Raw genomic sequence first — 27,149 nt, 5'->3', positions numbered from 1 at the left:
CTGCTGGAATGAATGCCAGAGTCAGAAGTAAACACTGAGAGGCCTCTCATTTCAGAGGTAGCCGTGTGGGCTCCTCCAGGAGCCCAGGGATGCCACGTGCAGGTCGCCGAGCCACGTGGCACGTGCGGAGGCCCCAAGCACTGGTTTGGGCTCCTGGGGCACAACTTACAGCCCTGCACTTGGGGGCTCCCACTCAGCGGTGCCGAGAAAGACACGGAATCGTAAGCAAACTGTGTGAACGCGAGAAGTCCGAGAGAGTGGTAAGAAAAGGGATGGGGGGAGGGGGCTCGGGACAGGCCTCATGGAGACTCAGCTGCCAATTGCCGAATCTGGGTACAAGGGAAATGAAGAGTCAAGGCCTGTGCAGACTCTCCACCATGTCACTGTCCCCAGAGCCCTGGCCACACAGTCTGGGCACACGCTGGCATGGGGTCCTCTTCTCTGGGGGGAGATACGTCCTCCCTGGGTCCCTAGTTTCCACATGGACTTTACTCCATGTTCCCAACACTGGTGACCTCCTCCCGTGGGGCACTTGGCACTGAGGCTGGTGCCTCTTTACAAACGGAGCTCTGTAGCGTGCAGACACTGAGCGCCACCTCCAGCAGCACCCAAGGGCCAGCTGCAGGCCCAGGCGAACACCGGGACACCCTGGAACAAGCCAGGAGGGAGGGCGTCGCACTGGGAATGCCCTATAAACCCCACTGCCATCAAGAGGTGAGCCCAGAGCTGTGCTGAGGTCTGTCAGGAGGAGAAAAGAGAGACGTTTCCCTTGTTTCTCAAGTGTGTGCAGTTTTAAGACAAGACTAACATAGAAGTTGGGCCCGAAAAGGGTCCTGGGAACCTCTCACTTCTATTTGCCGGCAGTTAACGGTTGGGTCTGGGAACACTGAGGAAAAACACTGCCCCTGTGTGAGGCTTATCCGGCCCCTCACACAGCTCTGAGACGCCGCCCCACCTGCAACTTGAGATAGATGCTCCTCCAGAGCCCGAGTCCTGAGGCGGCCACACCGGCCTTCCAACAAGCTCTTATCTTTCACACCCCAGACGACTGGGCACCAGCTCATTTCATCAGCTCACACCTCAGCATCCAAGAGAGAATTTCAATTCCTAACCTAACGTCCTCCTCTAGCCTCGGACCGGTCACCCTTCTTCCTGCCCCAGGCCAGAGACCTTCAAAGCCAGCCCTGCACCCTCTGGTCCAAACACAACATGCACTGGGACAAAACTGCACACGACCCATGAGGTCTGGGTGGGCTCCAAAAGGCCAACCTTGAAATGTTTAAGTGTGTTTCATGGCAACAAGGACTGAAATTCCCAGGATACTTGCGGACGTGTCTGTGGCCCACCCCTGCTCTGGACGGGCAGCAGTGAGGCAGCATCCCCAGTGCACAGAGCACCACACGCAGGCCTGGACCTGGGTGGCTTCCCCAGGCTCCCAGCCTCCCGGGCCCACCACAGGCCCTGTCAACTCTGAGAACTCTTCAACAAACACTTCTTTGAGCCCCACGGAATCCACACCAAGGGGACTCCTGTTTACTCATCCCTTCCACCACATGCCAAGCACAAGGGCTGTGTCACAGAAAGCGAGGGGACATCCCTGACCTCATGGGGTGCTGTCACTCAAGTCACGAAGCTGCACGGGGAGACACAGGTGCTGGGCAAGTTGAGGCAGCCACAGACGCGTAAGTCCCGGGGCACAGGACCGCCAGGCCACACCACAAACCCAGATTTTAATTAAAGCAGCCAATTCAGAGCCATTCCTTTGCAAAGTCCCACCCCAACCCCTAACCTCAACCAGTTCTCACAGCTTCCAGACTCTCACTTCTGCTCTGAGAACGCCCTTCCCAGGGGTCAGCCAGCAAGTCTCCACCAAGAAAGAGCTGTATGTTCCCCGCCACCTGCACAGCCTCCCCTTCTTAGCTCCAAGGTGCAGTCCACCCTGCAGAGGCGGAGCGGGCCAGGCCAGACCTTCGAGGTCAACACAGACCTGGTGGGTCAGAGGGAAGGCCACAGACCAGGGGGCTCCTGGGAAGTCTCAGAGCTGCTGCTGTTGCCAGGCGGGGACAGGGGACAGGGAGGACACCGATGCCCCTGGGACTCCTGAGGGAGAAGCACCGCCGGTTTCCCTGGGGCCGGACCCAGGACCCAGGAGCCTGTTTCCAGACCCCACTTGGTCAGAGTGGGGTCTGGAAACAGGAAGGATGGGGTGGTGTTTCACCTGGAGGAAACTGACACACCTGGGTTCTGGAAGGAATCTAAGTGCTGAATGGTGGACCCTGGCAGCTGTTTTTGCAGCAAACGCTGACTCCTGTCCTCGGAACTAGTGCCACTAGAGGGTGCTGGGCTGCCCCAAGCCCCAGGTCGGCGGGCCCAGCAGGTCACCTAGGAAGCAGCCAACTCTCCAGGGCCTCATTCCCTCCAACTTTCCAACACAATTCAAACCTAAGAAATCACAGCTCATTATTCACTTAGAAACATAAAGTCTGGTTCCGGTTTGCTTTTTATTGTAATTCCACGTTAGCATGTAGTCTAATCCTACTTGAGGCATGCAAACTCCCACTCAGAAAATGGCAACAGTTTCCTAGGAAGGGGTTTCTCTTACCAGCCCACCCAGACCAGAGGGCAGCAATTCTCTTACTGCAGGAAAAACTTCCATGTGGTCATGTGGATAAAAAGAGACAGGGTCAGACTACAAGACCAGAAATCTGTTCTGGGTCAAGACCAAGGCTTCGCCAAGAGGTCTCCAGAGCAGGAGGGACCAGGAACCAAGGCAATCATGCAGCAAGGGGCGTTTCACACTGCTCTGATTTCCCCCAATGCCCAGAGGTCACCGAAATAAAGAAACGGAAACTCCAGCCCGGACGCACACCCCAAAGGACAGCTCTCCCTCCCACATAAAGGCACCTGTGCCCCCAACAGAACATGGGCGAAGGGGGAAAACTTCCCTGGCGGTTCGGTAGTTAGGACTCTACGCTTTCACTGCAGAGGGTGCAGGTTCAACCCTTAGTCGGGGAACTAAGATCCCCCAAGCTGTGCAGCTGGGCCAAAAAAGAAAAAAAAAAAAAAAAAACAGGTGAGGGGTCGGAGCACAGCGCTCACAGAAAAGGAAACAGGGATTTTCCACACGTGAAGTCGTGCACATCTACGTTCAGATAAAGCTGCCCTGAGACCCTGTCCTCCATCCATCATGGTGGGCAGAACCCAAAAGCTCACAAGACCCTGTGCTGGCAAAGCTCAGGTGCTGCTGATTCAGGTGCTGCTGATGGGAATGCAGACTGAGCCACAGAAGGAAGTGCCTCCAAATGACACGCACATCTGACCTATTCAGCCTGGCAATTCTACTTTTAGGAATTTATCTCACGGATGCACAGGCACTCGCACGAAATAACACGCATATAGTTGAGCAGCACGTCTTTCAGCAGCAAAAGCTGGAGTCAATGATGCCCCAGGGAGGGGACAGGCAGCTGTGCAGCAAGGAGAAGTCAGTCCCAATTTACCAACAGACAGACGTCTGTCGGTAAGCTGCACGTTAAAGTGAGGAGGTAAAGGGAGAACCATGCACTCAGTGCACTCTGGCTGCAAAAGGGTTCACCGTATGTGCTTTAGCACCTTGCGACAGGGCGCACAACACTCGGCTGCCTGATGCAATGCACCCTGCCACCAGGAAAGAAAGCTGGCGAGGGTGCAACGGGAAAGAAACTCGGTGCTCTGACTTTCAGACTCAAAGGACAGGTGACCTTTTCAAAGGCTTAAGTTAAAAAAAAGGAAGGGGGCTTCCCTGGTGGCGCAGTAGTTGAGAATCCTCCTGCCGATGCAGGGGACACGGGTTCGTGCCCCGGTCCGGGAAGATCCCACATGCCGCGGAGCGGCTGGGCCCATGAGCCATGGCCGCTGAGCCTGCGCGTCCGGAGCCTGTGCTCCGCAACGGGAGAGGCCACAACAGTGAGAGGCCCACGTACCGCAAAAAAGAAAAAAGGAAATTACCAAAAGGTCATAGTGATTATCACTGGGTATGGGATTATAGATGATTTTTATTTCCTTTATATTTTTTTATATTTCCTAAATGTCTACAATAAAAGTGAAATCAGAAAAAATTAACATTAAAAAAAAAAGAAAGGGACTTCCCTGGTGGTCCAGTGGCTAAGACTCCACGCTCCCAGTGCAAGGGGCCTGGGTTCAATCCCTGGTCAGAGAACTATATCCCGCATGCCGCAACTAAAGATCCCGCACGCTGCAACGAAGATCCCCGATAGTGCTGTGGCCCCAGCTCTCAGATCAAGTCCACCTCCAGCAGGGAATGTGGGTCCACTGGATGGAGCAAAGCCCCGAGAAAGCCGGGGTAGGGGAGGTGGGGGAGCAGAGGAGAATGTGGGGAAGTTGGGGGTGGTGGAGAGAGAGGCCTGCACCTACACACTATCTGTCCAGCAACATGCCTGGTGCTGCAAGGTCCCCTCAGCCCTGAGAGGCCCCTGGTGAGCCAACTGGCCAGGTGCACTTGGGCAGACGGCCCCCCACCCCACTTCCCCATCCCATCCCCACTGCAGACCCAGGGCCAGGGAGCAGTGATCAGAGCCACATGGACACTCTTTAAAAACAAGAGAAGTGCCTTTCTGGTCCACATTTAAGAGAGTTGGTGCTGAGCCACTAATATATGAGCTGTGTCTCCAACGCCTGCTGCCCTCACACACTCAGGGTCCCAAACCCCACGACCCTGGCGCAGGGGGAGCAGAGCCAACCCCAGCCCCAGCCTCTGAGCCTCAGTCTCCTCGTGGATGTGATGGTGACAGTGACCGCGCCTAATGAAGGTGGGCCTCGAACTTGGCACGGTGTTGCACTCAGTGTCACCGTGCATTTCAGGTCCCATGCTCAGCTTTCTTCAGGTTCGTTTTCTGGCTAAAGACAAGTCTGGAGGTGATCGTCCCAGTGGGGCTCCTCCCCAGCGTCCCCCCATCTCAGGTACAGCAGGGAAACAGCACCAGCCCAGGGAGGCCCATGGGAAGCAGGCCACCATCTCACCTGTCGTAAGCGTCCTTGAGGTCCCTGGCCAGCTTGCACTTGGGCAGGATGTGATGGAATGGGGACTGAGGCCCATCATTTGCTGCAAGAATTGTAACACAGAGGGCTCAGAGTCTGCACAGCGAGGAGCTTACACAGGCCAGAAGACAAGTTTAACCTAAAAAGAATTTTAAGTGGCTGTAAACCAAACATCAGGAAATTCCCCACTGGTGTGCTCAACCGTCTTTATACGGGATATCTGGATTTACCCTTCACCAGTGGCCCAACCTGACCCTGTAGCCACAGCCCTCACGGAAGAAACCCTTCTGCAGCGACCCTGCAGGCTCCCTGCAGGCCGCCACAGCCACCCCCACCTCAGACCAAGCACTCCCTGCCTCACCCCACTCCTTTCCCCACACACTTACAGCAGTGCAATTTATTTTCATGATCCAAAGTCTCTTGTTAATCTATTCTCATAAATGTCTAACAAAAAATATATGTACTTAAACTAAACTTTTAAAAATTTCCTGTGAAAAAGTCACAGATTCTAAAGAGAATGTTTAAAAAACAAAACTTCTGGATTGTTATTAGCTAGCACATAACTGGGCAAAACAAATATATTACACATTTTGACAACTAACTGTCAAACATCAAAAGCTAATTTTTACTGAAAAAATGCACCAGAGTGACACAGTTCATGTACACTCCTACTTATTGCTAAAATTAGCCCAGGTTCACTGGCAAATCTGTTCCTAGTTTTCTCTTCCGTTATGGAGGTGCTGACCTGGGAAGACTGAGGTGAACAGTCTGTGACAGGTGGGCATCTCTCTGCTCTGAAATGTTGACAGTACACCAAAGCCTCATGGGGTTCTATCAGCAGACATTACTTTTAATAACTGGTCAGCTGATAACTCAGTTGGGTCCCCCTTCAATTTAGGTGAAGGCAAAGAACTGCCCCCCCCAGCCAGCTCAATCTTCCTGCTGCCCCTCTGTATGCCCCCTACTTCAGGGGACTGTCCAGCGAGACCAGGGCAGGGCAGGCGGTGCCTGACCTGCAGGAAGAGCTACCGTGCAGGGGTCTGTGGGGAGGGGAATGTTTTGGGCTGGGAAGTCACTCCCGGAACATCAGTTCAGGAATCTGGGTCTAGCTGTGTCCCTTGGGGGTCTTCCTGTGCACCCAGGGCATGCTCAGCCCACCATACAGACCATTAGTTTCCACATCAGCCCACCCAATGAGGTCCCTGCCCAGAGAGGCTGCCCGCCGCCCTCACCATCGGCCATGGCAGACACCTCGTCCTGCAGCGCCAGGATCAGCTTGGCCTCCCGCGTGAGGTACTGGCAGCGGCGCTCCTCGTGCTGCAGCACGGTGGCAATGCGGCGGGAGAGATTGTGCAGACAGTTTATCACCGATGGGTCAGCGTTGGCCTGCAGGAGAGAGGCCACAGCCAACTCGATCGTAGCACACACACTCAGGGAGGACACGCAGCAACACTCAGAGTCCCTCTCTGGGTGCCACCACTGTCCCCAGTCCCGGGTCCCCTCTAGGGCCTGTTTTCCAGCAACGTGAGCATGGAAGAGCCGCCTGGACAGAGCACAGATGGCTCCGTGGGGGTCCCTGGTGGGGAGGGAGGGGGGACACAGGCATTTCTAACAAGCAGAGAGAGGTGCCCATGCTCAGGGCCCCAGGCCAGGGCCATGCAGGAAGGCAGGGGATGTTCAGGCATCCACTCTGGGCATGACAGGGGCAGCCCAGTGGCGCAATGGAAGGCACAGATCCCATTAGCCACCTGCTGTGCAACCCCGGGTCACAGGCTCCCACCTGAGGAAGGAGAACAGTGGCCCCTCTCTCAGCAATCAGTCAACATGTCAAGTGCTCAAAACAGAGCAGAACCCCTGGCAGTGTCTGCGGTCACCAATGTGCCGCTAAGTGCTAGTGGACAGGCCCGGCTGTGTGAGAATTTGGCCACATGGCCCATGTTACAACGAGGACACAGTATGAGAAACAGAAGCACCAGGCCCACTGTTCAGGGAAGACCTGTCCTCAGGGTAAGCAGCCCTTCCTGAGACCCTGGCTAACAGAAAAGCCAGGAGGCGCCAGGCCACCCCCTTCCCTCCACGCCCGTGCTCACTCTGGGACCTATCAGGGGCCACAGCCAGGCCAGGCGGGCGCATCCACCCAGGCCAAGGGTGGGGCAGGCAGCTGTGGGGTCCGTGAAGATGGTCCATGGAGCAGATAACCAGCCCACCGTGACTCAGCGCTGCAGGAGGCCGCCAGAACAGCTGAGTCATTCCACGGGTGGAGGTGGGACGAGGGAGAGGAGTGGTGCCCAAGATTAGAACCTCTGGTCGCCCCACTCCCGGTTATCTACAGGCAGGGCCCTGTGGTGAGTGTCCACAGCCAGGCTCCTGGGCCAGATCCTGACTTGACTCAGTAAACCCCTTCACCACCTGGAGCTGGAGACACTTTCTGAGCTCCTAGCAGACCCATGTTCTCAAACAGAACACACCCCAGGCAGCACACCTGTGTGGGGACAGGGCTGAGGGCTGACTCCACACCGGGCCCACCTACAGGCAGCAGCCCTGCCCCATGCCCAGGACAGCCCCTTAAGTGTCCCCACAAGGTCACGGAACGGAGGGTCTGGGGTAGAGGGTGTACATAACTGCCTCAAAACAAAATGTTCTACTTTAGATTTTAGATAAATCTGTGCAAAATTCCTCCCCACAGCAAAGCAGAGACAGGAGAATGACCTGGGTGCATGGTTACTCCCTTGAAGAAGTAGCCCAGTCACACCTGAGAGCCTGACCTTCCATCATGCTCCTACTGGTTGGGGCACAATGGTGTCGCAAGTCAGGCGTCCGGGGCTGCTCGCTCACACTCCGGGATGAGCGAGGATGGAGCGTGCCTGGGTGTCCCAACCGGCTGCACAGGCCAGGCTCGGCTCAGGGTGCCTGGGCTGCGTGGGGACACAGTGAGAAAGTGACCACCCAGGATGTGCCAGCCCTGAATGGAGCTCTGAGAAACACCCACTCTCCCCGCAAGCGACGTGAAGCAACAATGAAGTGTAGGGATTTGCCTGCGAGACTTTCTCACCCTGAAACTTGTACCCAAATCCAGTCAGGCCTTCAGAGCTAACGTTCAGCTTGTGGAAAACACACAGACATGGAGCAAGCCTGACTGCACACTGAGATGGGTCCGACCGTGGACCCTTCACGGGACAAAGGAGGGGAGAGTCAGAGACCTGGAGACACAACCCCCAAGCTTGTGTGGGCTGGCTTCTGATTTTCACCCCAATTCAGACAGGTCAATGGGAAAAAACGCTGTGGCAACTAGGGCGTGTTTCCATGGACCAGGTACTAGTTGATACCAACTTACGGTGAGTTCTGTCAGGTATGATATAAAATAGCTGTCCCCCTTTTCCAGAGACGCCTTCTGAAGTATGTGCGGGTGAGCAGACATGAGGTCTGAGACTTGTCTTGAAATACCTGAGCGATGGGGTTGGGGGCAGATGGAGCCAGGGTGCAAGGCAGCAGCTGTGGGATCTCAGAGACAGGTGTGCAAGGACCATCAATCTATTGACACTAGCTCAGGGTTTGTTTAAAACTTTTCAAAGTAAAAAGGGTGCACGGTTTTTTTTAGCATGCACATTTTTAAATGACTACAGAAAAGAAGAAAAAAACTGGCCCACCCCTTACGCTATTTTAAATTCCTCCCACTGTTCACCTCACGGCCTCTGTGCTCTGAAATCCTACACTGCCCTGTTCCCATTGCTTTAACCTGGCAGTGAGCCAGCCACCCACCCACTCCAGGCTCTGGCCTCACCCCCATTTCTCATCTTCAGTGGCCAAAGGACGTTTCAGTGTGTAAAACCACCACCCTGTCTAATCATTCCCCAACTACTGGATACCAGGATTATTTCCAGACTACTTATTATAAAAATCTTCATATAGGGGCTTCCCTGGTGGCGCAGTGGTTGAGGATCCGCCTGCCGATGCAGGAGACGCGGGTTCGTGCCCGGGTCCGGGAGGATCCCACGTGCCGCGGAGCGGCTGGGCCCGTGAGCCATGGCCTCTGAGCCTGCGCGTCGGGAGCCTGTGCTCCGCAACGGGAGAGGCCACAACAGTGAGAGGCCCGCGTACAAGAAATCAAGGGAGAATTTAAAAAAAAAAAAAAAAAAAAAAAAAAAAATCTTCATACAACTTTAAAATCTGCCTGTTTTCTTGACTGCTGTGTCCATGGGTGTCATACACTCTGCTATCACACTCTGCTCCCCAGAGATGAGGGCTTGCCAGCAACATCCAGGGTGGGGCCGAGGCTGCTTCTCATGGCCCACCCCACAGGGGCTATCAGTGCTGACGAGGGGACAGCACTGGTCATGGTTTTGGTTTGTCTGTCTTTAACATGAGTTCTCTTTGTGGATGTCTGTATTACGTAATGATGTAAGTAATAAAGGGACACTGTGAAAATGTAAACACTATGGAAGTGCACGAAGCAGAAAGTAAGAGTCTCCTCTCGGAACCTCAAGCCCCAGGGACAGCCACCAGCAACAGCTGACTTTGTTTTAACTTGCAGCTCTTTATTTATCAACAAGGTGGGCCAGTTTTAAGAATTAAGCTCCCTTCAGAAAGGAGAAAGCTCCATTTAGGAGCTTTTCCCTAGCATTATTTTGATGCTGAACTCTTCAGTGAGACCTGTGGTCTCCACAACAGAAAAGCCTCAGTGGGAAAAACACTCTGAGACTAAGGCACCTGATATGACAGGTTCCCTCCTGCTCAGGCTCACCCCTGCCACAGCAAAGGGTACAGAGCACACTGCTCCTTGTCACCAAGATCTAGCCACTTTCTCACTGACACTTCTGTACAAAAGCCGTCGTGCAGTTCACATGTGCCCAGACAGAACTACTGGATTCTTTGGTGAAAACTGATAGTGGGATATTTCTGAGGAATGCCGTTATTTAACAGTACGGAATATATACATTTCCTAAGTTTCAAAGTCCCTTCGTGATACCAGCCAGTCCTTACCCAGGGGTGCTTTTTATATTTATTTAGATCCCTTGTATTTTGACAGCTTTATTGAAAAGAAATTCCCTGTAACCAGTGAAAACACAACTTCAGACAGTGCTGGGAACTGCCGTAAGAAATAAGTATGCTTAATTATAAAACAACAGAAAATAACAAGTGTTGGCAAGGATGTAGAGAAATTGGAACCCTTGTACATGGCTGGTGGGGATGTAAAATGGTGCAGCTGCTGTGGAAAACAGCCTGGCAGCTCCTCAAAAGGTTAAACATAGAGTCACCACGTGACCCAGCAACGCCACTCCTAGCTATCGACCCCAAGGGAGAGGAAAACCTGCCTACACAAACTTGTACACAAATGTCCTTAACAGCATTGTTCTTATAGCCAAAAGGTAGAAACAACCCAAAAGTTCACCGGTAGATAAACAGATAAAGTATGGTCTATCGTACAATGGAATATGATTGGGCCACAAAAAGGAATAAAGTACTGATATACATTATAACATGGATGATTCAACCAAAATATTATTTTTTAAAAAAAACTAAAAATAATTTTTAAAAACCCACAAGGACCTCCTATATATCCCTACTGTATAGCAGTAGATATGTATGTATCTATAAATATACCTGTATATCTTTTCAGATTCTTTTCCATTATAGATTTTACAAGATACTGAAGATAGTTCATATATATACCTAACTGAATCACTTTGCTGTACACCTGAAACATTGTAAATCAACCACACTTCATTAAAAAAAAAAAGATTATAAAATAGATGAATCTCAAAATCATTATGTTAAGTGAAAGAAGTCAGACACCAAAGGTCACATATTGTAGGATCCCTTTTATATGAAACATGCAGAACAGGTAAATCCACAGAAAGAGAAAACACATTGGTTGTTTCTGGGGGCTGGGGGAGGGGAGAGAATGAGGAATAACTGGTGTCCTTTTGGGGCAACGAAAACTGGATAGTGGTGATGGTTACACAACACTGCTACCAGAGGCCACCAAAATGTCTCTTTAAAATGGTTAAAATGGTAAATTTGACGTTATGTATATTTTACTTAAAAAAAAAAAAAGAGGGAAACAATGAAGTTAAACTCTTCCAGCACCCCAGGAGGGCCAGTGCCATGCCCACAGTGGTCTGAGCTCTAAGTCAACAACACCGTCACCAGAAATGAGCTCTCCCCTCCCACCCCCTCCCCACCGCCCTCCCCATCCCTCCTCCCCACCCTGCCTCCCTGATCTGTTCTTCAGCCATTTATACACTCACCCTCAGTGCAAATACCACATTAAAAAGAATCATGGTGGGAGCCTCCCTCTTCGGGGATGGATCTGTTTTGGAGACCTGTGAAAGAGGAACAGTTCTAGTGAATGAGAGCCACCACCTCCCAAGAAAAGCACTTAGAGCTATTACTTCAGGCAGGGAAAGTGTTCCAGAATACAGCAGAACCAGAGAAAAACAGAGTCCTAGGTCTCTGATAAGCGACCAGCACCTTTGCACAGGCAAGTGCTGGCTGCATGGACAGTCGCAGTAGGGAAAGGAGCAGGAAGGTGCTGTGACCCAAAGTGATGAGACTGCCCCAGTCACCTCAAGTGAGCTGAGGTGCCCAGAGGAGAAAAGGTGGAGAGGTGCTCAAGTGGATGGAGTGCTCCCTGCCCAGACCCTCCCTTCCCCACGCCAACCCCCGTGCCCACTTGAGTCCTCCCAGGCAGGACAAGTACTCAAGACAATGCTCCCACCCAGGAGAGACAGGGCTGCCACTGGGGCACCCAGCCAGCCCAGGGCCCAAACACCAAGCTGCCTACAAGTGTTGCCACCAGAGGGCAGAGGAGTCCCTGGGCCGTCTCAATCAGGCCTGTCACTATCCCTGTCCCTTTAGGTCTCCAAGCCGGGACTGCCAGCAGGCTGCCAAAGCTCCCCTCCGTCACCCACAGGCCATCAGTGGGGCTGAGTCTGTCTGAGCAGCATAGGTGACACCACAACCGCTTCCTTAGCCATGGCCCCTGCCCTGGTGCCTCCATGTTTCAGAAGCTCCTCCTGTGGGCTCAGAATCTAAGTGACGCTGTGTGCAAAGGACTGACTGGCAGCTTCTGGTGTGCAAATTCTCTTGAGTAACAACAGTACATTCAGGCCCCATCAGAGAACGCATAGAGAGGATGTGGCACAACAGTAAGAGCTAAATTAATAACAATATTGGCTATGATATCACTTAATAAGTAAGAAGAAATGCTTGTACTACTTTATATAAAGTTCAAGAATCTGACAAACGCTGCTGAACTCGTTCTCTTGGCCTCCCCCCAGAAACCGGCATCGTATCTACAAAGTAGAAGGCCACAGTCAGGAGAAAGGCTGGATGCAAACAGCAAAAGCTAAGGGCAGGGGCTGAGACACCAGGGCAAGGACGCCTGTGTCCTTCTCTGCCAGACCCTCAGGGCCCAGGAGGAGGTACAGCTAGGCAAGCACCTGATGGGATCTGCTGCACGGGGCTGCCTTCTACAGGCCCGCGTCAGCCCAGGGAGGGCGTACCTGGCCCAGTGCGTGCTGCAGCAGCGTCGGGTGCCCAACAAAACGCACGTTATCGATCTTCAGTTCAAACTTCTGCCCACACATTTCAGACTTGGTTGCCAAAATTGTTGCCAGAATGACATCTGAAAACCTTAGAATTAAAAAAAGGTAGAGTGGAAAAAAGTTAACCAAGTGCCACAGCACCAGGCCTGCTGCCCCAGGGGTAGGGGGCAGCTGCGCGCAGGGTGGCTCTGCCCCCACCGCTGACCTGGAAGCTTTTGACAGTCTCCCTTCTTTTTTTGGACATTGGAGATTTTTCCTTTATTTTTCATTTATTTATTTTTTGATGTGGACCATCTTTAAAGTCTTTATTGAATTTGCCATATTACTTATGGTTTTGGTTTTTTGGCCCCAAGGCATGTGGGATCTTAGCTCCCTGATCAGGGATCGAACCCACAACCCCTGCATTGGAAGGCGAAGTCTTAGCCACTGGACTGCCAGGAAGTCCCTATTTTTAAATTTATTTTTGGCTGCATTGTGTCTTCGTTGCTATGCATGGGCTTTCTCTAGTTACGGCGAGTGGGGGCCACTCCTCGTTGCAGTGCATGGGTTTCTCATTGCAGTGGCCTCTCCTGTTGCAGAGCACTGGCCCTAGGTGCACGGCCTTCAGTAGTTGCAGCATGCAGGCTCAGTAGTTGTGGCACGCGGGCCCTAGAGTGCAAGCTCAGTAGTTGTGGTTCACGGGCTTAGTTGCTCCGCGGCATGTGGGATCTTCCCAGACCAGGGACCAAACCCATGTCCCCCGCATTGGCAGGCAGATTCTCAACGGCTGAGCCACCAGGGAAGTCCCTCAACAGTCTCCCTTCTGAAGCAATCCCCAAGACTAGGGTCACAAAGTCACCAGAACTATAGGAGGAAGGTGCGTGCTGCCACCCTGGCCTCCGCCCACCTGGGAAGGCAGGAGGAGCAGGGCACCTGCCCGGAGAGGAGGAAGCTGCAGGAGCCTGCGCGGCTTGTCAGGCTGAGGGCCTCCCACACCAGCCCAGGTGTGCTGGGCTGCTCCACTAAGCCCCCGGGACCCCCAACCCTCAGTGCTGTGCGAAGGCCAAGGGGAAGCACAAATTGGAGCATATTGATCACTCTCCTCACAGCTCGGCTGCCTGGCCCTTCCCTGACCCTCAACACTTAAACCTTCCAGTTTTTACTAGGGAAGAAAGGTCCCAGATGCACTAGATGTGCAGACCCACTGACTGACTGACATGGACGGAGGGATGGAAAGGGCTGGACACCATGGAGAAGGAATGACTGGGTGCAGGTAAGAGCAGATTTGGATATGATCCCTGTAAAACTGCCCCTTTTCCAGGCTCTCCTGCACCTTTAGGTCTCCTTCCGGCCTGGAGGGGGGTGGTGATCAGATAAGGGAGAGTCACTGCAGGGAGGAGAGGACAGTGCAGACTCTTATCTCAGAGCCCAGGCTCAGGGCCTACACTCTGGAAACTCGGATGCACTGTGTCTAACCTGGAGCCAGAAGGCAGACAAGTCCTGTGCTCACTTCTCCACCTGGGGAAAGCATCTCCATCACGCAGGTCGGAGGACAGGTTGTGCTGGGAGGGGCTCCAGCCTCCCTGGGGCCGCATTCTGTCCTAAAGAGCCCATCAAGGACAAACACTCAGCGTTGAGTCCTGGGCTTTCCCGAGGAGCTGTGGTGAACAGGCACCACACCAGATACTTCTCTCCAGGAGACCCTTGCTCTGGGGGTAGGGAAGCACTTCACACCAGAACCCTCGCCTTCAGAGAAGGGAAGGGTGCTGCACACTGCTGCAACTCCAAAACAGCAAACACCTCCGGGATAAACAGATCTAGGAGAGGGGCCACTCGCTCCCAGCTCCTCGCACACTGCAGGGCTCACCAACCGATACAGGAGTGACTCGGAGCCACCTGCAGCAAGGGCCTGGCTATGCTCAACTGGCACCGAGCAAGACAAAGCAAGGGACGTCCCAAGCCTCTCCCCACCAATGGGTGGGGAGCCTGGGGGTGGGGGGTCACGCTGGTGTCCAGCCTTCCTCTAGGACTGACGTGGTCTTCTAGGCATCCTAAGTTGCCCTGTGGCCCCCAAACAAACCAGATTAAGAGGGTCTGTCAGAATGGGCTGCCATTCCACTTGCACAGTCTGGGCTGCGGTCGGACCTTCTGACACCAATACCATCAAAGACATTCTGGGACATGCGGCCCCCACAGCCGGAGCCCTTGGCCTCCCCTGTGGGTGTCTCCTCCCTGGAATACTGCTCTCTGGAGTGATTAAACCAGAGATGGAAGATTCCAGTGTCTTAGACCAGAATTGTTACATGCTTTCTTCAAAAGCCCCCAATGGCTCACTCTGCCCTGGAAGCCGCATCTGGGGACCCAGTTAGGGTGACGGAGGGCCCAGGGTGGTGGAACCTAACAAACACTGCTGCCCTAGCGCCTGACCCAGTGCCAACACTACCTGCCCTATCTGAACAAACACCTCCCTCTACTCTGCCACCCACTGACTCAGGACACACCAATAACAGATAGAAATAGAACCTCCCACCACCCGAGACTTTACTTTTTACCGTGATATCCAAAAATCTCCACCAAAAACCTCTGCTCTGCCACGAAGAGCCTCAGATGGGCCTGAGCCCTGGCCCTCAGCCACCATTCCAGGAACCTAAGTTAGCCGGGCTGTGGGATGGGGCCTGAGATTCAGAGGCAAGAAGTGGTGGCCTAGTTCACGACTATAAGTGTCCAAATCCAAAGGCCAAACAGAAAGCGCTTTCCCCACTTAGGCCCAGAGAGGCCAGGGTCTCCAAAGGCAGCCAACCAGAAAGCCAGGTGCTGCTCAAGTTAAAAGCCACACTGCCCTAAGTGGCCACTCAGGAAGGTCCCTCTGCTGTTTGGCCACTCTGCTTGCCTGAGCAAGTCTGGCCCACAGAGGAATCCACTCACCAGAGCTTAATATTACACACTGATGACAGAAAAAACACTTGAGTGGCTTTATACTTTATATAGTGTCTGCTGACATAACATACACAAAGACAGAGTTATGTCCATCATGACATAACTGCCATAAATAGCAAATTGAAACAAGAACAAGTGTCAATGTTTGTTTGTTTGTTTTGGCTGGGCCATGTGCCTTGAGAGATCTTAGTTCCTTGACCAGGGATTAAGCCTGGGTCCTGGCAGTGAAAGCACCAAGTCCTAACCACTGGACCGCCAGGGAATTCCCTCAATATTTGTTTGTTGTTTCCAAAATTTAGAAAAATACTTTTCTCTTATTTTGATGGTGAAAGGCCTGGTAAATATATTATAACACAATAAAATCGCTGCTATGAAAACTAACATTCCTGGGCTTCCCTGGTGGCGCAGTGCTTGAGAGTCCACCTGCCGATGCAGGGGACACGGGTTCGTGCCCCGGTCTGGGAGGATCCCACATGCCGTGGAGCGGCTAGGCCCGTGAGCCATGGCCGCTGAGTCTGCGTGTCCAGAGCCTGTGCTCCGCAAACGGGAAAGGCAACAACAGTGAGAGGCCTGCATACTGCAAAATAAACAAACCAACTAACATTCCTGTAATAATTTAGAGATTAAGAAAGAAAACACATTTAGAAAGATGAATCAGCCCAGCTGGAAGACAAACCAAGACCTTCCATTCCTGCTGAGACACTTGGGAACAGGGCTTATTCTCTGACCTGGCCAAAAAAAGAAGGGACAGCACAGAACAGAGCTCGACTCTGCCCCTTCCCATTCTGGAGGCTCCCAGATGCTCTGTGCACCTCCAACACCCAGGGGATACGCCCTGTCAGGGATGGGAGGGCCCCACTGTATCCTTGCCTCCCAGAGAAGTGTCATATAAACCCCATGGGAACATTTTTGCCTCTAATGGGCACACACAACAGCATCCAAGCCCAAGCATCACATGGAACACTCAGCCCTTGGTAGAGACCCCCACTAAGCCCCTCTAATAAATGAAGGCAAGGAGCAATGATCAAGGGTCTCTCTGGGGGGCAGCAGGCGGGTGAGACAAGCAACCCTGCTCCTGCTTGCCAACCACCCTCCCAGGGCACGGTGTTTGCCTGGAGGAGGGGGCATTTGTGTGCATGCCTAGTCCCAGAAGTCCCTGGTGCCAGCCAACCCTGTCTTGGCACTCAGGTACAGAGAACCAGCTAACTAAGTCCAGAGGGAGAAAGGGCAGGGGCTGTGGAAAGCCTGGGCACTCATGGGGCACAGGGTAGTTAGCCTGTGTGCCCATCAGTCCTTCTCCAACACTGAGGGAAATCAGGAGTCCAGCACAACCACAGGAGAAGGCGGCAGGAACTGAGACAGAAGGACGGTGGAGAAGCCTTGACCTTACCCCTGCAGCCAACCGCCCATCGCCTGGAGGACACGGCTCGCTGAGACGGGAACAGGACCATTGAGACCAAACAAGAACACACCAACTCTAAAAATCATGAAGAGGGGCTTCCCTGGTGGCGCAGTGGTTGAGAGTCCGCCTGCCGATGCAGGAGATGCGGGTTCGTGCCCCGGTCCGGGAAGATCCCACGTGCCGCGGAGCGGCTGGGCCCGTGAGCCATGGCCGCTGAGCCTGCGCGTCCGGAGCCTGTGCTCCGCAACCGGAGAGGCCACAACAGTGAGAGGCCCGCAAACCGCAAAAAAAATAAAAAAATAAAAAAATTAAAAAATAAAAATTTAAAAAAAATTAAAAAAAATAAAAATCATGAAGAGTTACAAGGTCGTAATCAACACAGTGCTAAGGTCTGGCAGAAGTACCACCACTTACATTAACTACTGAGGTCAAGGCTAGTCCACTTTGCCACACAAGCAAGAACAGACACTCCCCACGTGGAAGACGTACTGCACAGTCTTTCCACCAACGCTCCGATCCTTATGTGTGAACCCAGGCCAGACAAGAATGAGTCAGTTCCCAGAAGCAAGAGCAAGGCCAAAGGACCCCGGTCAGAGCCCAGCACCACATGCACTAGATAAGACGCCTGGACACAAGTGTTCAATCTTCTGACCAAACCGTCTCAACAAGAGCAAATGAGGTCCCACAGGTGGAAGCCTCACGAAAACCGCAGAGCGCTGATGAGTATCTCAGCCCCAATTCCCGAGGTCCTGTGGCCACCTGCAGAGCTGACCTCCCTAACAGGAAGACCGCACCTTTTCTAAGCTTGACCTTCAGGCCGTAGAGAAAACAGACAATATCCATTTTCTTCTCTCCCTAGTGAATTCTAGAAAAGGGTTTAAAAAATTGTGATGGTCAATTCCCGTACCCTGAAACACATCATCATGATGATTCATCTTATAAAACTATCCCGTGCTCTAAGGCAGTGCAGCCAACAGAGCTTTCTACACGATGGAAGGACACTAAACCTGCACCTTCCAACACGGTAGCAGCTGGTCATGTGTGGCCACTGAGCACCTGAAATGTGGTCAGTGCAACTGAGGAACTCAATTTCTTTCTTTCTTTCCCGCATGGCTTGCGGGATCTTAGTTCCCCAACCAGGGATCGAACCCACGCCCTCGGGAGTGAGAGCGCAGAGTCCTAACCACTGGACTGCCAGGGAAGTCCCAGCTTCTAATTTTATTTAATTTCAGTCCACCTCATTTTAAACGGCCATCTGGGCCAGGGAGGACAGCCCTGGGCAGCACAGCTCTGCGTCCTCCCTCCCGAGGCCGGACATCACCACACGCAGAGGCGACCCATCAGGCCTATTAACGTGCCTTTGACCTGGCAAACCGACAAGCAGGAACGTTCCACCAGTTGCAGAAGAAAAAGCACCTCTGAAAATGACAACCAAGGAAATTGGAGAATGGGTGTGAGGCACCGTCACTGCGTGGCTCCGGGAAGATGTCAGCTGGGACAGGGCCCCCTGGGTGCCAGGGCAAGAGCAGGAGCTTGGCAGGTCTGTACAACAAAATGCACCTGGGCCCCTGGGGGTACTGACCTGTACCTCTGAAGGTGTGGGGTGGGGAGCGGGATCACCAGGTGTTACAATGTGTTAAAATGACCAAAGAGAGGCATTCTTCAGTTTAATGAACCTTTAAAGAGACCAGCTTGTTCTCCTTAGGGAACAAGCATGTCTGGGGTCCTGACAGACCCACGATGTCTTATTCCCTTCCCCTGGTTTCTTCTCTTCATTATGCTAAATCAGAATGAATTCCCCAGAACACATCTTCATGGTCATTTTATTACAAGCCTCTGAAAAGTAACTGCAGCAATTAGGTGTTGCCGGTCCTCCTCACAGATTGTTCCAAGACGTCTTTCTGGGGCTTCCCTGGTGGCGCAGTGGTTGAGAGTTCACCTGCCGATGCAGGGGACACGGGTTCATGCCCTGGTCTGGGAGGATCCCAAGTGCCGCGGAGCAGCTGGGCCCATGAGCCATGGCCACTGAGCCTGCGCGTCCGGAGCCTGTGCTCCACAACGGGAGAGGCCACAACAGTGAGAGGCCCGTGTACCACAAAAAAAAAAAAAAAAAAAAAAAAAAAAGAGCTCTTTCTGAGTCTTCAGCAGCCCGAGCCTCACGTCACAGAGCAGGCAGGTGGCCAGCCCTGCTCTGAACTCTCCATGACACAGGTGGGAGACAAAATGCACTCAGCGGGTGTGCAGGGGCAAAAGCTTTCTATGTGCGTCACAAACAAGAGTTTGTTCCCTGTTGCCATCTTTAAAGGACACAACATCCACAGGCCTCTAAGTCAAGCAGGATGACCCACGGGATATCCAGCAGCACCCCCCCCACTGCTGGTCCCTCTTCCAGAACCTACTCCCCTCAGAGATAGTCACTGGTCATGCCAGAGGCCCCTGACATCCTTACACAAAGGGATACAAACCACTCTAGGAAGTACACAGCACTATGGCAGGTGTGGTGCCATGTCAGAGAACTGAGGGAAACCATACTGACACACTGCATGGAGAGGGCCCAGTGTGGGGACCTCAGCTACTTTCCCACAGACATTACCTCACTCAGGACTGGCAATTTACAATCTTATCTCCTTCATCTGGGCCTGAGTTACAATTCATTAAGCTTTAAAATGAACATAAGAAGGCAGAAGTGGTCATTTCTCAAGGTTGCCACCCAGAAAGCACTTCCCAGAGAGAAGAGGGGTAGCATGCACAGGAAGGAACAGGACCTAACTTTCATCCGGGCCCTAAAAAGAAAGCATCACAACAGCCCTGGCTCTCAGGCCACCTCACCACCTGGACAGGCTGTGCTGCACCCAAGCACCTACATTTGACCTATGGACACATGCTTGACGACTAGGGTCTAAGGACAGCACCGCGATCTGCCGTCCTGCACGTGCCTCTCATGGGAGATAAACGTCCTGCAGGGACATGGCCTCATCTGTTCTCCAACCTGCCCTACCAACCACATAGCCCACAGCAGGACCATGAAGCCGAATTATGCAGAAAGCCAGAGACTGGCAACACAATCCCCACCTCTGTCTGCCTGAAACACCCACCAAGTGGAAAAGAGAACACAGGGTTCCTCAGGGGAGAAAACATCTGGATCAAAGGGAGGACCAGCCCTGTCACGGAGTGACTGCAGAGCCCGTACCTGGAGTCACCGTCCTGGTCCTCGGCATGCTCTCTGGTGCTGTTGACAGCATATCTGCTACGAGGCTTACCTGAGTGAAGGCAAAAAGGGGAGAATAGCTAAGAAACAGGATCCATCCACATACAGGAAGGTTGTTGAACCATTAAAAGTGATGGCTTCTGCTCATGGATTGGAAGAATTAATATTGTTAAAATGGCCATACTACTCAAAGCAATCTACAGATTTAATGCAATCTCTATCAAATTACCCATGATATTTTTCACAGAACTAGAACATATAATCCTAAAATTTATATGGAACCATAAAAGACCCAGAATTGCCAAAGCAATCCTGAGGAAAAAGAACAGAGCTGGAGGCATAACCCTCCCAGACTTCAGACAATACTACAAAGCTGCAGTAATCAAAAGAGCATGGTACTGGGACTTCCCTGGTGGTCCAGTGGTTAAGACTCCAGGCTTCCACTGCAGGGGGCGTGGGTTCAATACCTGGTCAGGGAACTAAGATCCCACATGTCACGTGGTGCAGCCACACACACACACAAAAAGTTTTAAATTATAGTTTCCAAGAAGTTGTGATAACATGGGAAATGCTCTTGCTACTATGGTAAGTTAAAAAAAAAAGGGATTTTATATATATGCATGCATGCGCACACAAACGCTCTCAGGGTATGCTGGCAACTAGGTTGGAAAAAGCACAGGCAAAAGAAAGGATTTTTAAATGTCCATACAGCAATATCCTTCATATACAAAAACAACAATATCTTACCCAAATAATAACGTTTAAAGACTTAAGGACAGGGACTTCCCTGGTGGCACAGTGGTTAAGAATCCGCCTGCTAATGCAGGGGATATGGGTTCGAGCCCTGCTCAGGGAAGATCCCACATGACGCAGAGCAACTAAGCCCGTGCACCACAACTACTGAGCCCGTGTGCCACAACTACTGAAGCCCGCACACCTAGAGCCTGTGCTCCGCAACAAGAGAAGCCGCTGCAATGAGAAGCCCGGGCACCGCAATGAAGAGTAGCTCCCACTCGCCACAACTAGAGAAAGTCTGCACGGAGCATCCAAGACCCAATGCAGCCAAAAAATAAAGAAAAAAAAAAAAGACTTAAGGACATTTATCACAGGCAAGTTTTTCATATACAAGAGGCCCAAGAAGAAAACAGAAATGCTAACAAGGGCGACGAGAATGAAAAGAGGACAGACTATGTTCCTGAATGAGAGGATTCAACATAAAAGATCCCGTTCTCCCCATTTAATCACCATGTTTAATGTGACCTCCAAAACAATAGCAATGGCTTGGGAGTGGGAACTAACACAGTCACTGCTAATGTTTACAAGGAAAACAAGCAGAAACACCAGGATGATGCTGAAGAAGAAAGGTGATGATAAATGACTAATCCTACTTGATGGTATAACACACCATAAAGTTACAATAATTCATCTGTGTGGAACCCACACATAGATAAGATTATTGGAAGAGGTAAGAAAAGTCAGAAAACAAACTCAAATAAACATGGGAATTTAGTATGCCATGAAGGCAGCAAAACTAATCAGGAGGGGAACTTGAATGAGTCTATAAAATGATGCTGGGACTAGGCAGCCACACGGAAGAGAAAATTATACTGACTCTGAGCCAACCCCTCTCCAGCCGTGTGTGGGCCGCATGTTCCCACATCGTTCCCCATCCATCACAGCGCCTGCTCCACAGGGTTCCAGGAGGCAAATGGGGGCACAGACACAACTCTCAGCAAGTGCCCAGAAAATACCAGCTCCAGGGAGGAGCCTTCACCTTACACCAAAAGAAACATATTTTAAAAACAAGAAGATGAACATTCCACGGGAAAACACGAGAGACTCCTTTTGTTAATAATCTTGGAGAGCAGAAGGCCTTTCTATGTGTAACAAAACTCAGAAACCATGAAAGAACAGACTGAAAACTTGACTCCATATAAATCAAAACTCCGGGGCTTCCCTGGAGGCGCAGTGGTTGATAGTCCGCCTGATGATGCAGGGGACATGGGTTCGTGCCCCGGTCCGGGAAGATCCCACATGCCGCGGAGTGGCTGGGCCTGTGAGCCATGGCCACTGAGCCTGTGCATCTGGAGCCAGTGCTCTGCAATGGGAAAGGCCACAACAGTGAGAGGCCCGTGTACCACACACACAAAAAAAAAAATCAAAACTCAGAGGCAAACTGGCTAAATATGTACAGCTTTGTCAAAAAGGTCTATTTTTATCCTAAATATATAAAAAACTCCTTCAAATCTGTAAAGAAAAAAAATCAAGCAATCCAAGAGGAAATTAGGCAAAGGTTATGAATAGGTGGTTCACTAAAAAGGAAATCCAAATGGCTTTGAAAACAGGAAAACATGATAACTCTCAGCTGGAAGACAAATGCCCATTAAAACTACTATCAGATACAATTTTTCACCTATCTGATTAACAAACATAGAAAAATCTGATCTATTAAAAATACATAGCAGAGGGGCTTCCCTGGTGGCGCAGTGGTTGGGAATCCGGCTGCCAGTGCAGGGGACACGGGTTCGAGTCCTGGTCCGGAAGGATCCCACATGCCGTGGAGCAACTAAGCCCGTGCGCCACAACTACTGAGCCTGCGCTCTGGAGCCCATGAGCCACAACTACTGAAGCTGGCATGCCTAGAGCCCGTGTCCCGCAACAAGAGAAGCCACCGCAATGAGGCCGATGCACCGCAGCGAAAAGTAGCCCCTGCTCACCACAGCTAGAGAAAAGCCCGCGTGCAGCAACAAAGGACCCAACACAGACAAAAATAAAATAAATTAAATAAATTAAAACAAAAAAACATAGAGGATTATCCCTTGGATACAAACACCCCATTTCTGTGAATTGATCATATATTCTGCAGAATGAAAATATATATCCATAAAGGACATTCACACTGTATTAGCAAAAGACTGGAAACAACTTAAATGCCCATCAACAGAAGACTGGATGACTAAATCACAGCAAGTTCCTCCCATGATTCTGATAATTCTGAATCTATATCCAAGATGTAAAGTGAAAATGAAAACAGGGCAGAACAGTGTGAATCGTGTGCTCACTTGTGTTTAGAAAATAAAACAATGCATGTATATGCTTGTATTTACACAGAAGGTTTCGGAAAGATGCACAAGAAAATGGTAACAGCACCTGACCCTATAAGGGGATGTGGGTGGCTGGGATGGATGAAAGAACTTTCTTTTCATAATTTAAATCCGTTTGTACCTTTAAAACTTTGTACCATAGTTAGAAATTTGAAAGTAATTTTTAGGGCTTCCCTGGTGGCACAGTGGTTAAGAATCTGCCCGCCACTGCAGGGGACACGGGTTTGAGCCCTGGTCCAGGAAGATCCCACATGCCACGGAGCAACCAAGCCCTCACGCTGCAACTATTGCGCCTGCGCTCTAGAGCCCACGAGCCACAACTACTGAGCCCGTGTACCACAACTACTGAAGCCCGCGTGCCTAGAGACCGTGCTCCACAACAAGAGAAGCCACTACAATGAGAAGCCCACGCACCGCAAGGAAGAGCAGCCCCCGCTCGACGTGACTGGAGAAAGCCAGCGTGCAGCAACGAAGACCTAACACAGCCAAAAATAAAATAAATAAAATAAATTTATTTTTTTTAAAAAGTAATTTTTAAAATCACATAAATTACAAATTGAACATTCATGATAGTGAAAAACTTCAAGTAACCTACACGTCCACCCATAGGGAAAGGACATGTTCTTACCAGGCAGCTGTGTACAACCAAAAAGGGAGATGATCTGTTTACTAGGTTGGAAAATGCTCCAAGGCATATGGTCCAATGGAAAAAAGAGCGACTGAGAACAATACATCTATGTGAGAGGGGGAAAAAACCCAAAGCAATAAACTATTTTTCTGTGGAGGTATATTTGGTGTCTATGTACAGGAGGTACAATTATGAATATGGTAAGCGGTTATCCCTGCAAGCGAGGGAGGAACAGCAGAACTGGGGGGAAGAGGTCAAAGAAAACTTCCGATGTACCTGGATTTCGTACTTAATCCAAGCTGAATACATTCATACGGTGCTTTAGCTCTTTTAAAAGGCCAGAGACACCGATGAAACGTTAGCAGGAGTGGCTTTGGCATGCTAAAACTATGAGTGATTTTTTTTTTTTTCCCTGCTTCTTTTTACTTTTCTATCCTTCCCCAACACTCTTGTCATGAGAAGGCACCGCCCTACGATAAGGGGAAGGAAAAAGGAAACGACTTGTCCGCTAACAGCGAGGGAGGCGGCGCCAGGCCCTCCGCCCGGCGCCCACTTACTTGTCTGGGAAGCCGGGTGCTCCTGGCTCCTCTGGAAGGGGTACCTGAACAGCAGCTTGTTGCCCCGGCTCCCCGAGCTCACCAGAATCACGCTGATGGGGCTGGTGTTGTCCCCCATCCCGCCGGGGGCCTGGGGAGGGGTCGGGCCGGGGCCAGGGCCGGGCCGGGGAGGTGGGGACTCCCAGGAGGACGGGGCGGGGACGCGAGACAGAGCGCTCTGAGGACTGGTTGGGGGCAGGGGGCAGGGGGCGAGGGTGCGTCTCCCGCGCGACAGTGACGCAAACCAGGCGCCCCCAAACGCGTCGGGCGACGCTCGTGAGACTCGCGCGACAGCACGGGGCAAACGCGCAAAAAATGCCTGAGCGCGGACCGATGGCGTTTGCGCAGGTGCAGGCTGCCGTGTGCGCAAGCGCGAGGCCGTCTCTTGGCGCTGTGCTCGTGCGCATGCGGGGTGAGGCCCATTTCTGGAGTGGGGAGAAGAGCCAGCGGGATCGTTAACGGGAGGGTGCGGCTGGGTTAGCCGTACTGTTTAAAGAATCTTTCTCTAAGTGTTGCTTTCTTCGTTATAAAAGGAACACTTGCTTTGGGCAGAAAGTTCTTTCTTAGAAACATAAAATACTAAAATAAAAAAGTAAAAAAAATTACTTCAGTGGATCACGGACCTAAATGTAAGAGCTGACCCTGTAAAAACTCGTAGGAGGAAACACGGGGGTCAGTCCTCGTGACCTGGGGCTAGGCAGAAGTTTCTTAAATACGATACCAAGTGCACGAGGGACCAAAGAAGAAGTTAACTGGCCTGAATAGAGCTGCGAAATTTTGTGCTTCAAAGGACAAGACCAACAAAGTTAAAAGAGCACTCACGAACCGTGAGAAAATATTTGCAAGTCATATATCTGATGAGGGAATTGTATCCAGAATATATATATTTTAAACTCATAACTCTACAAGAAAAAGACAAGTAGCCAACTGAGAAGTGGGCAAAAGACGTGAATAGAGATTTCCCCAAGGAATATAGACAAGTAGCCTGGAAGTACGTGAAAAGATGCTCAAACATCATTCCTCATCAGAGAAACGCAAATCAAAACCAGAAAGAGAACACATCACACCCACTAGGATGGCTATAATCCAAAAGAAAAATGACAAGTGTTGGTGAAATTGGTATCTTGAGACACTGCTGGTGGGCATGTAAAATGGTGCAGCTGCTGTGGAAGACAGTCTGGCAGTTCCTCAAAAGGTAAACATAGAGTTCCGATATGACCCAGCAATTCCATTCCTTAGTATATACCCAATAAAATTAAAACATACATCCACTCAAAAACTTGTACTATGTTCATAGCACCACTATTCATAATAGCCAAAAAGTGCAAATAACCCAATTGTCCTCCAACTGATGAATGGGTGAATCCAATAAGGTATAATTTATGCACTGGAATAGTATTCAGTCATAAAAAGGAACAAAGTACCGATACATGAGTGAACCTTGAAAAAATAGATACTGTGTGATTCCATTTATATAAGTGTCCAGAATAGGCAAATCCTTAGAGACAAAGTAGATTAGGTTGTCTGGGGCCGGGGTAGTTGGGGGTGTGTGACTGCTAATGGGGATGGGGTTTCTTTCGGGTGATGAAAATGTTGTGGTAATGGTCACATAGCTCTCTGAATATACTAAAACCCACCTAACTGCATACTTTAAATGGGTGGAATGTATGATATGTGAATTCTATCTCACAATACAGCTGTTTTTAAAAAGTAAAAAAAAATCACCCCACCCACCCCATCCCAGTCTTCCCCCAGAGATTACCGTAGTGAACAGTCTACTGCAACTGTTTCCAAATCTTTTCAAGCACATCAGATGCATGAGAAAGTAACCAATGGGCTAAGGAATGAGATTTTCATTGCCAAAGTAACTCTTGCACTGAAGATGACACAAACGTGTATTTTGCAGGACAGATTCATGGGTTGAATCTGCCAGGATAACGGGTACATGCATTTGAAATGTCTCAGATGTTGCCCACCAACATATTGTCCTGCCCAGGGCTGCATAGCATGGACTTTATTTTTTCCCAAAATTTCAAAAAAAAGGAAATAGTGTCTTATGTTGCATTTTTTTATTACTGAGGAGCAGAACTAACTGTATCACTTTATTATTTGCCAGAGCCTAAGAATTGCCTTCATGTTTCCTTTTGGGTTGTTTGTCCTTCTTTGATGTGTTTTTATTTTGTGAGGGTTAGTTACCCTCTGTTACAGATTCTGCAAGCCTTTTTCCCAGTCTAGAATATATTGATTTTATGTATCATCAAAAGTTTTCTGAGTTCTCCCCCAGTTCCCATGAATGTCCCCAGAATGGAAACAAGGGCACAGGAGCAGGATGTGAGGCTGGGAGAGCTGGGTAGATGGGCTAGCTGTGGTAATGGGGACCTCTCCACAGGGGTGCTGGGAATCTGCGGGTGCCCAGACATAAGAACCAGGACTCTGACTCAGGCCTCCTTCCTCCGACTTCCCTGGACATGCCCCAGAACCTGGCTGTCCTTGGGCTGGGGGAAGGCCCAGACATGGAGAAACCACCATTCCTCAATTACCCCCTCAGGGCCCGCTCCCTGCTAGCAACCTTCATAAAAGCATCCATTGTTTATTTTTCTGGCTGTGTGGCTAATGTCTTTTTATTGTAACAAGCACTGGAATCCATGAATGGTGATGGGAGCTCACCAGGATGCCCGCCCCCAGAGGTCCCGGATACAACCCTTCCCAAGGCC

General features: G+C 51.0%; 1 protein-coding gene across 10 annotated transcripts in view; it reads right to left on the bottom strand.

Moving 5' to 3' along the window:
• The window catches only part of NPRL3 (NPR3 like, GATOR1 complex subunit), a 35,784-nt gene extending 10,990 nt beyond the window's left edge, over window positions 1-24,794 (bottom strand). For 2 of the 10 annotated variants that reach the window (XM_059039212.2, XM_067013179.1), the window contains exons 1-6: window positions 24,397-24,764; window positions 20,090-20,159; window positions 12,540-12,669; window positions 11,283-11,357; window positions 6,267-6,420; window positions 5,017-5,098 (exon numbers count right to left, since the gene is read on the bottom strand). In XM_059039212.2, coding sequence (XP_058895195.1) covers window positions 5,017-5,098; window positions 6,267-6,420; window positions 11,283-11,357; window positions 12,540-12,669; window positions 20,090-20,159; window positions 24,397-24,514 — 629 coding nt within the window. In that variant the 5' untranslated portion in view covers window positions 24,515-24,764. Of the gene's footprint in view, window positions 1-5,016; window positions 5,099-6,266; window positions 6,421-11,282; window positions 11,358-12,539; window positions 12,670-20,089; window positions 20,160-23,625; window positions 23,688-24,396 lie in introns of all 10 variants that reach the window. The other 8 variants (XM_067013184.1, XM_067013182.1, XM_067013186.1 and 5 more) reach the window with 8 other exon arrangements.
• Between the last annotated feature and the right edge of the window lie 2,355 nt (window positions 24,795-27,149).

The sequence above is a fragment of the Kogia breviceps genome, chromosome 14 (assembly GCF_026419965.1).
Source record: "Kogia breviceps isolate mKogBre1 chromosome 14, mKogBre1 haplotype 1, whole genome shotgun sequence".
In the NCBI taxonomy this organism is placed as follows: Eukaryota; Metazoa; Chordata; class Mammalia; order Artiodactyla; family Physeteridae; genus Kogia; species Kogia breviceps.
The sequence above is the reverse complement of the archived record's forward strand: the minus strand, read 5'-3'. Positions and strand labels throughout refer to the sequence as shown.